Below are 15,108 nucleotides of genomic sequence, written 5' to 3' on the forward strand. Positions count from 1 at the left end.
GAGCGGTGCTGAGTCAACTTCGGTGCTGGTGACGGCTGGTTCCAAGAGGCCTTGGCAGTACCAGCACGGTCTGGTGCCGAGGAGGCGCTTCTGCCCACCGATTGTCCAGCGCTTGGTGCCGAAGGCGGAGGGGTAACAGCCGCCTCCATGAGGAGCCGTTTTAGCTGAAAGTCTCGCTTCTTTTTTGTTCTCGGCTTAAAGGCCTTGCAAATGCGACACTTATCTGCCAGGTGAGATTCCCCGAGACACTTAAGACAGGAGTCATGTGGATCTCCTGTCGGCATCGGCTTGTGACAGGCCGAGAATGGTTTGAAACCCAGTGAACCAGGCATGGGCCCCGGGCACCAGGTGCAGGGAAGGGGCTAATCCCCGAATCCCTCTTAACTATAACACTAACTATGAACAATAAGAATTAACTATAACTATATAACTTTGAACTATATACACAAAAATAACTAGAGAACTACGAGTAGCTAGGGAGATGGAGGTCAGTAAAACTACACTCCACTGTTCCAACGACCGACACGGGTAGTAAGAAGGAACTGAGGGGCAGTTGGGTCAGCAAGGGTATATATCCGGCGCCACTCCAGGGGGCACCCAGCCGAACCACCGAGTGTTGCTAGGGTAAAAATCTTCCGATGAACGTGCACGCAGTGCGCGCACACCTAATTGGAATCGATATGAACAAGCACTCGAAGCAGAACAAGGAGATTTTCACCACTGATGCTATGTGGTTCATCTAGGCTTAGTGAAGAGTCAAAACAGGACTATGAGGTGTTGCACCACTTTGATAAGTTGAAAAAAGCCTTCAGTGAAGGGGAGGATAACAGCCTTGCTAATTCTTCAAAGCACTCCTCTTTCTGACCAGCATCCCTTTGGCCTTGTCCAGAATGAGTCTGAACCAGCTGTTCTTCACCCAGCTACTGATCTCGGACATCTTTGTGATGGCATTGGTTGCCTCTAGAAATGAGCTGTATGGGCTGGGTGTCAGACATACTGGAGGCAGTGGGGTTTGTGGCATATTACAAACTCTAAGTGGTCTCATGTAGACACTGAAAAGGAGGCTGGTCCAGGATATTTTCTTGTGAAACTCTACAGGAGAGAGTTTAAGAAGAACACCAGCTGCTCATCATCATTTTCTAGGTCCCACTGCAGAGCAGTAACTGGAACCATTGTAGTTCAGCAGTTTTCTCCAACTATAGCATGTAAGCAGGTCAACAGCATTTTGTGGCACTACATTTCAGCACCTATGCTGAAAGCTGTAGAGATCAAGTAGTGTAAGTGCTAAGATGTAACCTGCATCCATTGTCATGAGTAGGTAACCTTGAAGCTCTATTAGTCTGGTCTCCATGGTGTACCCAGTACAGAAGTTGTGAAGCAGCCACGAGTTGAAAAATGTGCCCTGTTTGATTTTGGCTGTCACTACATTCTCAATGGTTTTGTTTAAAAATCAGTTGCAGAGTTTTCTTCATCCAGTGTTGATAAAGACTGGGTAAACAAATGCAGATTTGAAGGGACATTTATACCATTTTGGGAACAAATTCTGACAAATGCCATATCTCAAATATGTTTTTCATTTACACTTCTTAATGCAAGGGAAATCTCAGAATCAAAAATTAAACAGGATAAAGATCTATTTGGTCGTCTTCTTCCATCCTCAAGGGATGAGCAAATCCAGGACTGTTCCCTATAGAATGCTTTATCAGCTTTATTGTTCAGTGATTCAAACAGTGGAGATTGAAATAGTATCCCAAGAGAAATAGAGTAAAGTTTAACAGCAATCACTGCTAGTACATTTCCTCATCCCACCTGGAACACTCTTGCTTAAAGTCTCTCAATACTCCTAATACCACCTCTCTGAATGATCCCAATGAATTATTACTTTTCAACATTTAAATCCTTCACATGCCTTTTAAAAAGTATTCTGTTCCCCCAGACAACACATATACCACTTAGTTGCTTTTCAGTTAAGCTATACATTTTAAAAAAAAATCTGACTAAAAAAGCCAGCCCATACACATTTAACTTTTGTTGCTTTTTTCCCCCTGAGTTCCCACCAATTTCTCAGCATTTTTCTTAGACTGAAGTGTCAAGGAACAGTTTGCAACATTTCAAATGAAGCTCCAACAGGAAATAAAGAGATCATTAGCAGCTTAGTTTGTAACTTGTTTCTAAGTGTGCTCCTCAGAAATCACTGCTTATTTTATCAGTTTCACAACAGAGTTTATTTTCTGTAACTTGGTGCCCAGTATGACTTAAGACAAAGATTTTCAAAAAATAGGAACCTAAAGTCAAGCTTCTATACTCTTCTTCAGGCTCTTACAAAAGTGACCAAATTTTCAGAGGTGAGGAGCAGAGAATGGACAATAGGAGCTGTTGACAGATAAGCACTTCTGATGCATCGTGCCACTTCGAAATCTCAATAAGGAGGCTAAAAGTCTAACGTTATATTTATATTTTAAAACCGTGGCCAGATCTTTTTCAGTACTAGTATCTGCTAAGTATCTATTATAGAATCGCTTTCCCAGATTTAGGTATAATCTGATTTCATGCTGTATCCATATTTCTAATTATTCTGCCTTCAATGCTATTGCTTCTCTCTTCAAATATTACTAAAAGATGTTAAAGAAGGACCATGAAGGATTCTGTGGCAACCCACTGGACAGTTCCCAAAGCAGATAATCATTATATTTTGCTTAGTCTTCTCAGTAGTTTTCAATCCAGATGACAATGTTCATATGCATACCAAAAAGAGACAGTTTTCCAGTCAGATTGCCTGGCACTTTATACCTTACTAAAGTTCACATATAATTACTGTATTATGTCATCTATCACTTATGTTAATCTGATCAACAAAAATATCAAAAATTTTCTCAACACGATTTGTTCTTTGCAAAGCTATGCTATTTAGTGCTTATTTTTCCATTATTGTCAAAACAGTTACAGACAGTTCTTCCATTATTTTACTACGGACTGAAGTTAGTCTTGCCAGATAGCAACTACCAAGACTGAGCATTACGTACAACAGTTGCTCTTTTTGATTCCTCTAGTACCTCTCTAGTTCTCTATGACTTGTCAAAAGCAATTGTCAGGGGTTCAAGTATGTACAGCAGCAAATTCCCTTACAGACCTGGGATGTATGTTATCCAGACTTGCTAATTTGTACATATTCAAAATGTCCAAGTATTCCCATATGTGCTTTTTATCAAGAATTAGAAACTAGTAAGATCTCTTTGCTTTATCAAACTTTGGAAAACCAACGTGCAAATTGCTTGAAATTTTCTGACTTTTTATTTCTAGAACACCTTTGAATTCCAGGATTTGAATGGAACACATTTTTATAGGAATTTTTAATACTGAAAATAATTGGAAACAGACCCCAAAATATGGGTTGCAAACTGAGATTACGCAATAGGACAAATAGTAGCAGCAGAATTAATTTTTAAAAAGGCAAGTGATTTTAAGTCTTACTTTCTTTGGTGTTATAAAATAAGAATTTTCTTAAATCTTTAGCTTTAATCGAGGGGGTTGTCTACACTTACCACAGGATCGATGCTGCCGTCGATTTAGCAGGTAGTGAAGACCTGCTAAATCGACCACCAATCACTCTCCTGTCGACTCCTGCACTCCACCTGATCGAGAAGGCTAAGGCTCTCCCGTCGACGTCCCATAGTGTGGACCCAGCAGTAAGTAGATATAAGCTAAGTTGATTTGAGTTACATTAGTCATGTAACTCAAATTGCATAGCTTAGATCGACTTTTCCCTTTAGTGTAGACTAGGCCTAAGAGTCAATGTATTACATCCCCAATACCTATCCTAGAAATAAATAAAAAGCATTTATTGTATACAGTACACCCTTGCTATAACAAGAGACCCACTGTGGGGGGAAGGAGAGGCAATAGCTCCTCCAGCCTGTCGCAGTGGTGGGGCTCAAGGTGGGATCCAGGGACTGGGTTCATTGTATCTGAAGGTTTGTTATTATGAAGGGCATTATAGCGAAGGTGTACAGTAGTAGTAGGAGCAGTAAATTAATTGGAAAATTATTTCAAAATATTGTACTATTATTAGCACTACAGATTTTAAGTTAAGAGCTAAACCAGGAATATACATTGAAAACTTTACTCCTAGTTTTAAATGGGTTAAATTTGAAATGTAGATTAATAATAAATAGCTGTACTGCAAATCGTTACCCCCAACTTACCTGGAGCTAGTCCAGCAGTAGCAGGACTTCCCATGGAGGGGTGAGAGAACAAGGCTTGAGAGAAGGCAGACATACTTGACTGAGACACATTATTCAGCCTGGAAGTTGATCCTCCCTTTGGAATAAACTCACTTGCAGTAGGATTTGGTGTCTGTTTAAAAATCAAATGCAGTAAGTTAATGTTTATTTCAAGTGTGAAGATATAGACAATGCCTATTAAGCTTAAAAAACTTTCTAGCCAAGTATATCAGAGGGTATCAGACATTTTAAAGATTTGCATATATATAGACAACATCTTTAAAAATCTGTGCAGTGTAATCTTCTACCTTACATCTTAAGTAGCATTATTGTGCTAGCCTTATGAACATCTGAGTTATAAATTTATATAACACCTTTTCAAAAGATTTGTCAAAAATCTCTTCTAGTTTAGTATTATGGACCTTTCGAGAACTGAGACTTTGTAACACCGCTGCACAGACTGGCACTATTCTGAAGCGTTTTAGGGAACTAGACTGCTGAAAGTACCTCAGAACTGAGAAACAGTTTCGGATTTAAGTTGTAAAAACCACTTCTACTAAAGAAAGGTCATTTCTGTCTCTGTTTCAAACAAGTTAGTATGTTCCTTTTTTGGGGAGGTACAGCTTCCTTCTGTTTTAGGCCATTTCTACACTACCACTTATGTTGGCAAAACTTATATTGCTCAGAGGTGTGAAAAAAACACACTGCTGAGCAGCATAAGTTTTGCTGACGTAAGTGGTAGTGTGCACAGCGCTATATCAGTGGGAGAGCTTTTCCCACCAACATAGCTACTGCCTCTCATTGGGGTTGGTTTAATTATGTTGACAGAAAAGCTCTCCCCCATCGGTACAGAGCAGCTAAACAAGAGATCTTACTGTAAGGTCTCCAGTGTAGACACAGTACCTTTAACAAACTGCTAGTTGCTACACCATAAACCATTGGCTCCCAAAAAAAAAAAAAAAAAAAAAAAAAGTTAACTGGTGACCCCTTTCACATAGCAAACCTCTGAGTGCGACCCCCTTTATAAATTAAAAACTTTTTTTATATATTTAACACCATTATAAATGCTGGAGGCAAAGCGGGGTTTGGGATACAGGCTGACAGCTTGCAAACCCCCCTGTAATAACCTCATGACCTCCTGAGGGGTCCCAACCTCCAGTTTGAGAACCCCTGCCATAGACAATATGATTAGACAGGTAACAGATGAACACCTTAAAATAAGTAAGGCATATGAACACTTAGTCTGTAACACCATTAAAATTACTGGTTTTGAACTTGCATTTTAAAAAAGTATGTTTTTCATAGGAGAAAAAATATAAACTGGTTCTAGGTGGGCATAAAGTACATTAGAGGATATCCACCTAAAATAAACTTAAGTGGACAGAAAACATGTGAAGTTAAGAGTAGGAAATAAAAATAAAAATGAACAAAATTCTACAAGTGGAGGTGTATAACCTGAAGATCATTAAGTGTTAGTTGGCAAATTTAAGTATACATTCTCAGATTCAAAAGGAACGGCTGCAATTGCCTGAATAAAAGAGGTAAAAAGAGTGAAAATCAGAAAGAATGAGTTAGCAGCAGGACTTTGAATGGACAGCAGGCTGTCGACAAGATAACGGTTGACAAAAAAACAAACCAAAAAACCCACACCCTCACAGCAATTAAACCAGGTATAGACCATACTTTTTTAGGTAGTTGAAATAAATTATGAGTTTTAAAATTTAGATTAGTTAAGTTATTAAGTTGTACACTTTTCCACAAAAATGAAAAAAAACAAGCAAAGAAATTAAGTTCTTCATTTCAGGAAGAGGAACTGAGGAAAGACATGACAACAAAGATTGACTCCAAAGAAAATTATTTGAAAACATTGTTTTAAATTCTTTTGGTATTAAAAATAAATTAAAAGAAATGCGCCTCCAGTTAGACACTTCAGCCAAACACTATGGAATATAATATTTGAAACTTCTAGAAAGGAAGGTTAAATCTGGACATTGCAACAAGATAGATGATACTCAAAAATTTAAAATTACAAAAAATAGTCCAACACCCAGCAATGGATTTGAAATGGAGCTCCACTGCATTCCTACATTTCAGCCCTACAACAAAGAAATTCTTATCAAAAAATAATCTGGTTGTTTGAGGTAGGAGTCAATTTGTGCATGTGTGTGAATATTAAATTTGAAACACAGTCAATAGAGAACTGTCCTATTTTAGTCACAACCAAAAGCACAGACAGGAGAATTAAAATACCTGGACTCATAAGGGTATAAAGGTGTTCATCTACGATGCTAAAGGAATTGCAAAGTAAGGAAAAAAATCAAAATCTAAACCAAGACAGGAAAATAAAATGAAAGTTAATTATAACTGGCTATTTTAAATGCATTTAAACACAACAGGAAAGTTCTAGACAGACACCTGTACATTTTAGGTGGAGGAATAACTGTAGAATGAAATGTGCTTTTGAACAGCCTGAAGTAAGATCAGGCAAATAGGCATGTGGTCAGTTAGATGAGGAGACTGGAGAAAGTGAAGAGAGGATGCACTGAGGGGAAACAGTTTTCAAATACAATACTACTACCGTAAATTTATCAAGCGACATCATTCAAAGTTTCTAAAAACAGGTGAAAAGCTTGTAGAATCAAATTAAATTGCATCTCAAAGAATCACATAGTCCATAGAAAAATAGATTCTTACAGTTACAAGTAGATCAGGAGTTGGCAACTTCTGGCACACGACTCGCCAGGGTAAGGACCCTGGCGGGCCGGGCCAGTTTGTTTACCTGCTGCATCGGCAGGTTCAGCCGATAGCGGCCCATTGGCCGTGGCTTCCCGCCGCCCCCATTGGCCTGAGATGGCGAACTGCGGCCAGTAGAAGCCGTGATCGGCTGAACCTGCCGATGCAGCAGGTAAACAAACTGGCCCGGCCCGCCAGGGTCCTTACCCTGGCGAGCCGCGTGCCAGAGTTTGCTGACCCCTGAAGTAGACCATAAACGTCATGTCTACAATATTGTGATGAATATTCTACCATGTCAAAATATTTTATGAAATTAGAACACCTATACTTCAGTGAACGAATGAACGAACGAACAAACGAACAAGCAAGCAAACAAAATGCAGGCAAACCCAAAAATGAATCCAAGAAACTCTGATCAGCAAAAATTCCCTCCTGCCTCCTAAAAAGTGGGCAACTTCCAAAAACCCACAACTGATTAATATTTAACTCTCTCAACTCAAGTGGAAGTCCATTCCACTGTCTATAAAATCATACCACTATAAATTCCTAAATATATTCCACAAATTTAGGTACCCAAGTTCTGGTCTGTAGAACAGCCATCAGTAGGTTCAAACATTTTAAAATGAAATTCTACTCTGAATGTTCCCACTTGTCACTCTATACTTTGGTTTATCCAAATTAGGTGGCTACACCTGGATGCTATACTCCATATATGATCTAAACAGTACTTTATAATGAAACTGGAAAAAATAACCTCGATTTGACATTACATCTCTTGACGAACAGCAATATCCTATTGGTCTTTTCAGTCTCTCTCTCTCTCTCTCACACACACACACGCCTCTTCTATACTGGTCAAGGAAGAGATTTGAGGATTTAAACATGCTTCCAATTTCTAACCCACTTGGCTCCATGCCCATTGATCAGAAAAACAAGTAGGTTATAAACCATTATAATCAGAATTTGAACATAAAACATTCTACGCAGTCAAACAAGCAATATTTTCTAATAAATTTAATATAGCATAATCAGAAAAATCGGACGTTTAGTTCCCAAGGCAAGCTTAATTGCCATGTTACACGAAAGTTTACAAAAGCTTTTAAGAACAGATGAATTTCTTGAACGTGTAAGATCACAGCTATAGTGCCACATTATATTAGTGTGATTTTTCTGCATCCGAGTTCCTTGTTACATGTGCGTTTTTAATTTGTAATCACTTGAAATCAATGAAATTTCATTTCGTTTTCTGGCTTTCTAGATATATGATCATGTTTAAAATAGGCAGCCACAGTATGTATACTGTACACATTCAAAATAGGCAAGGAAGTGACATATCACTGTTACTTGTCTATAATTGCTATTCATTTAAGTGTTCTTTTCCAAACTTCACAAAATGCATTCAAACCCAACTATCAGGTATATGCCAATTTTGAATGCAAGATTAAGAAATCAGTTATTAATGCTCTAAATAAATACCCAAGAAGGTTCTTATACCTGAAAAAAACATCCTTGTCAAACTCTGGCACCACACAACACCAAATGAAATTAAGAAACTTTTGACTCACTTTGACTCAATGATAAGCCCAAGTCAAGAGTTTTCAGCCCAAAAGGGGATGGGATTGCTTTAAATAGTCAGAAGGACAACAAGTGCATCATTACAGTTTTATAGGGATTAGTTTAACCCACCATACTGAAATAAGAATGGTTCCACTCTGAAGGGACACTTGACTACATGTGGAAATTGCACTGGTTTAATTTAAGGTGTGATTTTTAGAACTACTTAAACTGCAGAAAGGCTGAAAACATTTATTTTGGTTTAAGACAGGCTTGCTGCACCTTAGTTTAAGTCTCTTCCTAACTGAAAGTGAGGGGAGGGTTTATGTCTCTCTTAGACACAAAGAAAATTTTCTTCATTCCACTCTGTTACACTTAGGATGCTCCACTGAAAACACTGCCCTTTTTTGCGGTGATGTGCAAAAACACAAAGAACCCAGTTTAACCCTCTGAATCCAGGTAGAGGGTGCAGGATTGGCAATTCAATATATTTGACATGAAGATCTTGGACACAATACAGAAACTCAGTCATTTTTCCAGTTTTCTGAGTGGAACCTAAACTTCTGTCAGAAAGCTTGGTAGAATAACATCCTTTAGAGCGAGAGTAACCAACATGTATTTGGCGTTAACATGTTCAGAAAGAAAAAGAAAGAAGCATTTCCTAACCAGATTTGAGATACTTTTTTGAAACATTTTAATAGGTTCTAAATTTCCTATAAGAGCTGTGTAAGCAGAGTCACATAGAGCTCATGTTCAACTGCTTATCCACCACGACCACCACCACCACCACATTAAGAAACCTGATGGTAGAAGGGGGAGCACTTTATTGTTAGCTTGTCTCTTGAAAGTTTAAAGTTTTTAAATTAAGAAATAGTAGCACAAGGAATTTTACCAGCGTCTAAAAACTTAGGTTTTTTTGATAATCGTTAAAAAACAAACAAAACAAAACCCATAATCAGAAGAGAGGACAATGTTGTAAAGAGGAAGATCATTAAAGATGCTATCTTGCATCCACAAGATTACGACAGTGGTTTGCAAAGCATATTATTTTAGTATCTCTTTGCCTCAGATTAAACAAACTCAAGAATTGGGGCTAAGACTACTAGTCAATCTGAGTAAGAGTAACCTAGAAGCAATAAAAAGCAGTGTGACAATGGCAATTTCCTACAGATCCTTGGAAGACTTTATTGAATTAAGGTCAAGTATATTTGGGGTCCATTGTTTTAAATGAAGGGTTTATGTAGGATTGTGTTCTACTCCCAGGGGGAGGGTTACCACAGCTCCTCCAGGAGCTAAAAACAGTGGGAGCTGATTAACGTAAACCAGTGAGGTTATAGCCCCACCTCACAGATGCATCATCTCCTGGGGCAGCTCTCATATATTTGGTCAAACTGGATTCTCCACAAACCAGACAGACAGATCCTTTGGATAAAACAGCTTGATTTTCAGCTAACCCAGGACCTTCTTTCTGATACAGCAAACAGATAGGACCTGCTGTCCAAGGAGTCGTCAAAATCCTTGCAAGTATCAGAGGGGTAGCCATGTTAGTCTGGATCTGTAAAAGCAGCAAAGAATCCTGTGGCACCTTATAGACTAACAGACGTTTTGGAGCATGAGCTTTCATGGGTGAATACCCACTTTGTCAGACACATGACATGCATCTGACGAAGTGGATATTCACCCACGAAAGCTCATGCTCTAAAACGTCTGTTAATCCTTGCAAAAAAGCGTTGGAAGGACTGACACCTACCGGACCCTTGTCCTTGAGTTGGGAGTAAGCTTTTTCGCATGTGTGTAGCTTCTTTTCTTGTTTTTAGTACATTTTCTCTCTTATGCTTTCACCTTAAGAATAAATGTGCTTGCTTCAGAGATTCCAAGGCCAGAAGGAAACACTGTGATCATCTAGTCTGTCGTCCTATATAGTACAGGCCATAGGACTACCTCAGAATAATTCCTAGAGTGTACCTTTTAGAAAAGCATCCTATCTTCATTTAAAAATTACCAGTGATGGAGAAACCACCATGATACTTGATTAACTGTTCCAGCAGTTAAATATGCTCACCGTTAAAAATGTATGCCTGCTTCTAGTCTGAATTTGTCTGGCTTCAGCTTCCAGTCATTGAATTCTGTTATATCTTTCTCTGTTAGACTGAAGAGCCTATTATTAAATATTTGTTTTCCATGTAGCTACAGATTGTAAAACAATTCATCCCTTAACCTTCTCTTAGTTAAACTAAAGAGACTGAGCTCTTTCAGTCTAATCACTATAAGGCATGTTTTCTAATCCTTTACTCATTATCATGACTCTTCTCTGAACTCCCTCCAATTTCTCAACATCCTTCTTCAATTGTGAGCACCAGAACTGAACACAGTACTAAACCAGCAATTGCACCAGTGCTGAAAAGAGATAAAGTAACATCTCTTCTCCTACTCAAGATTCCACTCTTTACATCATAGGATCACATTAGCTCTTTTGGCCAGAATCACACTCAGAACTCATTTTCTGCTACTGATCCACCTACACCACCAAATTTTTTTCAGAGTCATTATTTTCCATGATATAGTCCCCCACTTCATGAGCAGAGCCTATATTATTTGTTCCCAGATGTATACTTTTACATTTAGCTTAAACACACATTTGCTTATGCCCAGCTTACCAAGCAATCCAGATCACTCTGAACAGTGACCTCTTCTCATTATTTACCACTCCCCCAATTTTTGTATAATCAGCAAATGTTATCAGTGGTGATTTTGTGTTTTCTTCCAGTTATTGATAAAAGTATTAATAGCGTATGGCCAAGAACCAATCCCCGAAAAGATCCTCTGGTCAGGAGGGAAAGAGAAGTGAGTCTCTGCACAAGCAAGGTGATGGCTGAGGAGCCAGGAGCCTACAGTGGATGTCCTTAATGGACCAGGGAGGAAGGAGAAGCAGGGGAGAGGGCATACAGATGCAGTTGCCCTGAACCATGACAGAAAGGTAGAAGAAAAAAAATTCAAAGCCATTTACTGAATATATTTGGAGAACATAACAGACTCAGACTTTAAGGCCTGAAGGGACCATCATGATCATCTACAGTGGATGTCGCTGCTCAAACAGTACGGATAAAATAATGGAACAGTGTGACTTTAAAAAAACCCTGAAGTTCTGAAATTTCAGTCAAGTACCCAAAGTAAGCCAACACCACCATTTATTTACAATCAATAGAAAAAGGGCCACATTTTCAGCTGGTGTAAGTCAGCATAGCTCCACTGACTTTAATAACTAATTGTTTAATCATACAACAAGCCATATGCCACACACCATTTCTGAAGGATTTTCAATTAGCAAATTTTCTACAGATTGCCTGATGTGAAAACGGTGCTATTGAGTATGCTACAAACAGTAAAAGAACAGCATCCAAAAATAAAGCCGCTGATCAATAAGTAGGTCAGCCACTAACAACCATCATTCTCTTCCCTTCTCCTCTCACCTTACATGTGTCACAGTTTCAGTTCCCCTCATCCAAAGTATATTTAAGATATTCCCAACTTATTTTAAATCTGCTGAAGAAAATAATCTAGGTACTATCTGAATGCACCAATTGTTTCTGCATTAAGTATTCTTGCCAATACTATTCCAGAATAAGCTGATTTCAGCAAAAACAATTACCTCCAGATTGTTTACATCTGGCCTGAATCATAAAAGCAACAGAAAGTACAACATCAGTGAGCTTGATAATTAGGTTCTGCAAGACTCAGGGATTGTCTACATGAACATTTAGTTTGCGGCAAGCTGGGATGTGAATCTAACCCGTGCTAGTTTGCTGCAGACTAACTGTCCATGTGGACCTTGCTGACATGCATTAACAGTTAATTAATAAGCTTGGATCTAGTCTTCTTCAAAATGGAACTCGATCAAAGCGTATTGATGAACTGTAAATGTACATCAGCAGGATCCATGTGGCCAGCTAGTCTGCAGCCAGCTAGTGTGGTGTAGAGTCACACCCCGGTTTGATCTACCCTGGTTTGGTCTTGATCTTGATCTTCCACCTGCGCCTGTAGCCAGACAGAGCGCCAGAGCATGGATGCTTCTACCCAGATACTGGTGTGGTTTTGCAAAGACTGTAACTTGCAATTTCCACTTACTGATATCCAGGCTGAGGGGGTATCCAATGTGAAAGGTGCCTACTGGTGGAATCTCTCAGGCAGCAGGTGGGAGAGCTACAGGAGGAGGTGGCTAGGTTGAGGAGCATCCATATCCACAAGCAATTCCTGGACAGTGTCCATGTGGAGACAGCTGAAGTAGCTGTCCCAGTTCACAGGACTGCTGACACACACTGGTGGAGGAGGAGATGGCTCAGGGTGGACACTGGCAGCTGGTTACTTCTGGCAGCGGCAGTGCTCCACCCCTGCTGCGAACCCTCCCGCCATGGTAATAGGTAACCATTATGCTCTTCTTGATACAGGAGAGAAGGAAATCACCCCCTACAGTAAAGGAGGATGAAGCCTTCGTACCTCTAAGGCTGGGAGGTCTGCTGCCACCACTGAAAATAGGAAACGTAGGGTAGTGGTGGTCGGAGACTCTCTGCTGAGGGGACGGAGGCGCCCATCTGTCGCCTGACATTTCATCTCGGAGGTATGCTTGCCTGCCGGGGGCCCGTATCCGAATGTTACAGAGGGCATTGTCAAGGATTATCCGCCTTCTGACTACTACCCCATGCTACTCATCCATATGTGGGCACAAATGATACAGCAAGCTGTGACACTGAGCAGATTCAGAGTGAACTACAGGGGCTCCTGGGAGTACGGTTGGTGAGGGTTTTGGAGCGCAGGTGGTATTCTCTTCGATTCTTCCTGTCAAAGGTAGGGGCCGGGCAGAGACAGATGCATCATGAGGTGAATGCCTGGCTTGCGAAGATGGTTGTCGCCAGGAGGGCTTGGCTTCCTCGACCACGGGATGCTATTCGAGGAAAAAGACTATTGCTAGGCAGAGATTTGGTGTTCACCTTTCGGAGGAGGGGAAAGACCTCTATTTGCACAGACTCGCTAACCTAGTGAAGAGGGCTTTAAACTAGGTTTGATGGGGACAGGTGAGCAAAGCCCACAAGGTAAAGTGGGGAACATGAAGACCTGGAGATGGTCGAAACAAGAGGGAGCGTGGGCTATAATGGCAGAGAGAAAGGAGGGTCAGGGCAAAACTGGGAGGCAAGATCAAACCAGTATCTTAGATGCCTATATACAAATGCGAGAAGTATGGGTATAAAGCAGGAAGAACTGGAAGTGCTAATAAATAAATACAACTATGACATTGTTGGCATCACTGAAACTTGGTGGGATAATACACATGATTGGAATGTTGGTGTGGAATGGTATAGTTTGCTCAGGAAGGATAGACAGGGGAAAAAGGGAGGAGTGTTTGCCTTTATATATTAAAAATGTACAACTTGGACTGAGGTGGAGATGGACATAGGAGACGGAAGTGTTGAGAGTCTCTGGGTTAGGATAAAGGGGTAAAAAACACAAGGGTGATGTCATGCTAGGAGTCTACTACAGGCCACCTAACCAGGTGGAAGAGGTGGATGAGGCTTTTTTTAAACAACTAACAAAATCATCCAAAGCCCAGATTTGGTGGTGATGGGGGACTTCAACTATCCAGATATATGTTGGGAAAATAACACCGCGGGCACAGACTATCCAATAAGTTCCTGGACTGCATTGCAGACAACTTTTTATTTCAGAAGGTTGAAAAAGCTACTGGGGGGAAGCTGTTTCTAGACTTGATTTTAACAAATAGGGAGGAACTCGTTGAGATTTGAAAGTAGAAGGAAGCTTGGGTGAAAGTGATCATGAAATCATAGAGTTTGCAATTCTAAGGAGGGTAGAAGGGAGTACAGCAAAATAGAGACAATGGATTTCAGGAAGGCGGATTTTTGGTAAGCTCAGAGAGCTGATAGGTAAGGTCCCATGGGAATCAAGACTGAGGGGAAAAACAACTGAGGAGAGTTGGCAGTTTTTCAAGGGACACTATTAAGGGCCCAAAAGCAAGCTATTCCGATGGGTAGGAAAGATAGAAAATGTGGCAAAAAGACCACCTTGGCTTAACCACGAGATCTTGCATGACCTACAAAATAAAAAGGAGTCATATATATAAAATGGAAACTAGGTCAGATTACAAAGGATGAATATAGGCAAAACACAGGAATGCAGGGGCAAGATTAGAAAGGCAAAGGCACAAATGAGCTCAAACTAGCTATGGGATAAAGGGAAACAAGAAGACTTTTTATCAATACATTAGAAGCAAGAGGAAGACCAAGGACAGGGTAGGCCCATGCTCAGTGAGGAGGGAGAAACAGTAACAGGAAACTTGGAAATGGCAGAGATGCTTAATGACTTCTTTGTTTCGGTCTTCACTGAAGTCTGAAGGAATGTCTAACATAGTGAATGCTTATGGGAAGGGGGTAGGTTTAGAAGATAAAATAAAAAAAGAGCAAGTTAAAAATCACTTAGAAAAGTTAGATGCCTGCAAGTCACCAGGGCCTGATGAAATGCATCCTAGAATACTCAAGGAGTTAATAGAGGAGGTATCTGAGCCTCTAGCTATTATCTTTGGAAAGTCATGGGA

The 15,108-nt window shown here is 40.0% G+C and overlaps 1 protein-coding gene across 1 annotated transcript in view; it reads right to left on the reverse strand.

Annotated features, from left to right (window-relative positions):
* The window catches only part of PAN3 (poly(A) specific ribonuclease subunit PAN3), a 128,250-nt gene that overhangs the window by 54,578 nt on the left and 58,564 nt on the right, over positions 1-15,108 (reverse strand). Inside the window, 1 exon segment of the mRNA XM_075061652.1 lies at positions 4,203-4,353. Within this exon segment, the coding sequence (XP_074917753.1) occupies positions 4,203-4,353 (151 nt within the window).

The sequence above is a fragment of the Chelonoidis abingdonii genome, chromosome 1, assembly GCF_003597395.2.
Source record: "Chelonoidis abingdonii isolate Lonesome George chromosome 1, CheloAbing_2.0, whole genome shotgun sequence".
Lineage (NCBI taxonomy): Eukaryota > Metazoa > Chordata > Testudines > Testudinidae > Chelonoidis > Chelonoidis abingdonii.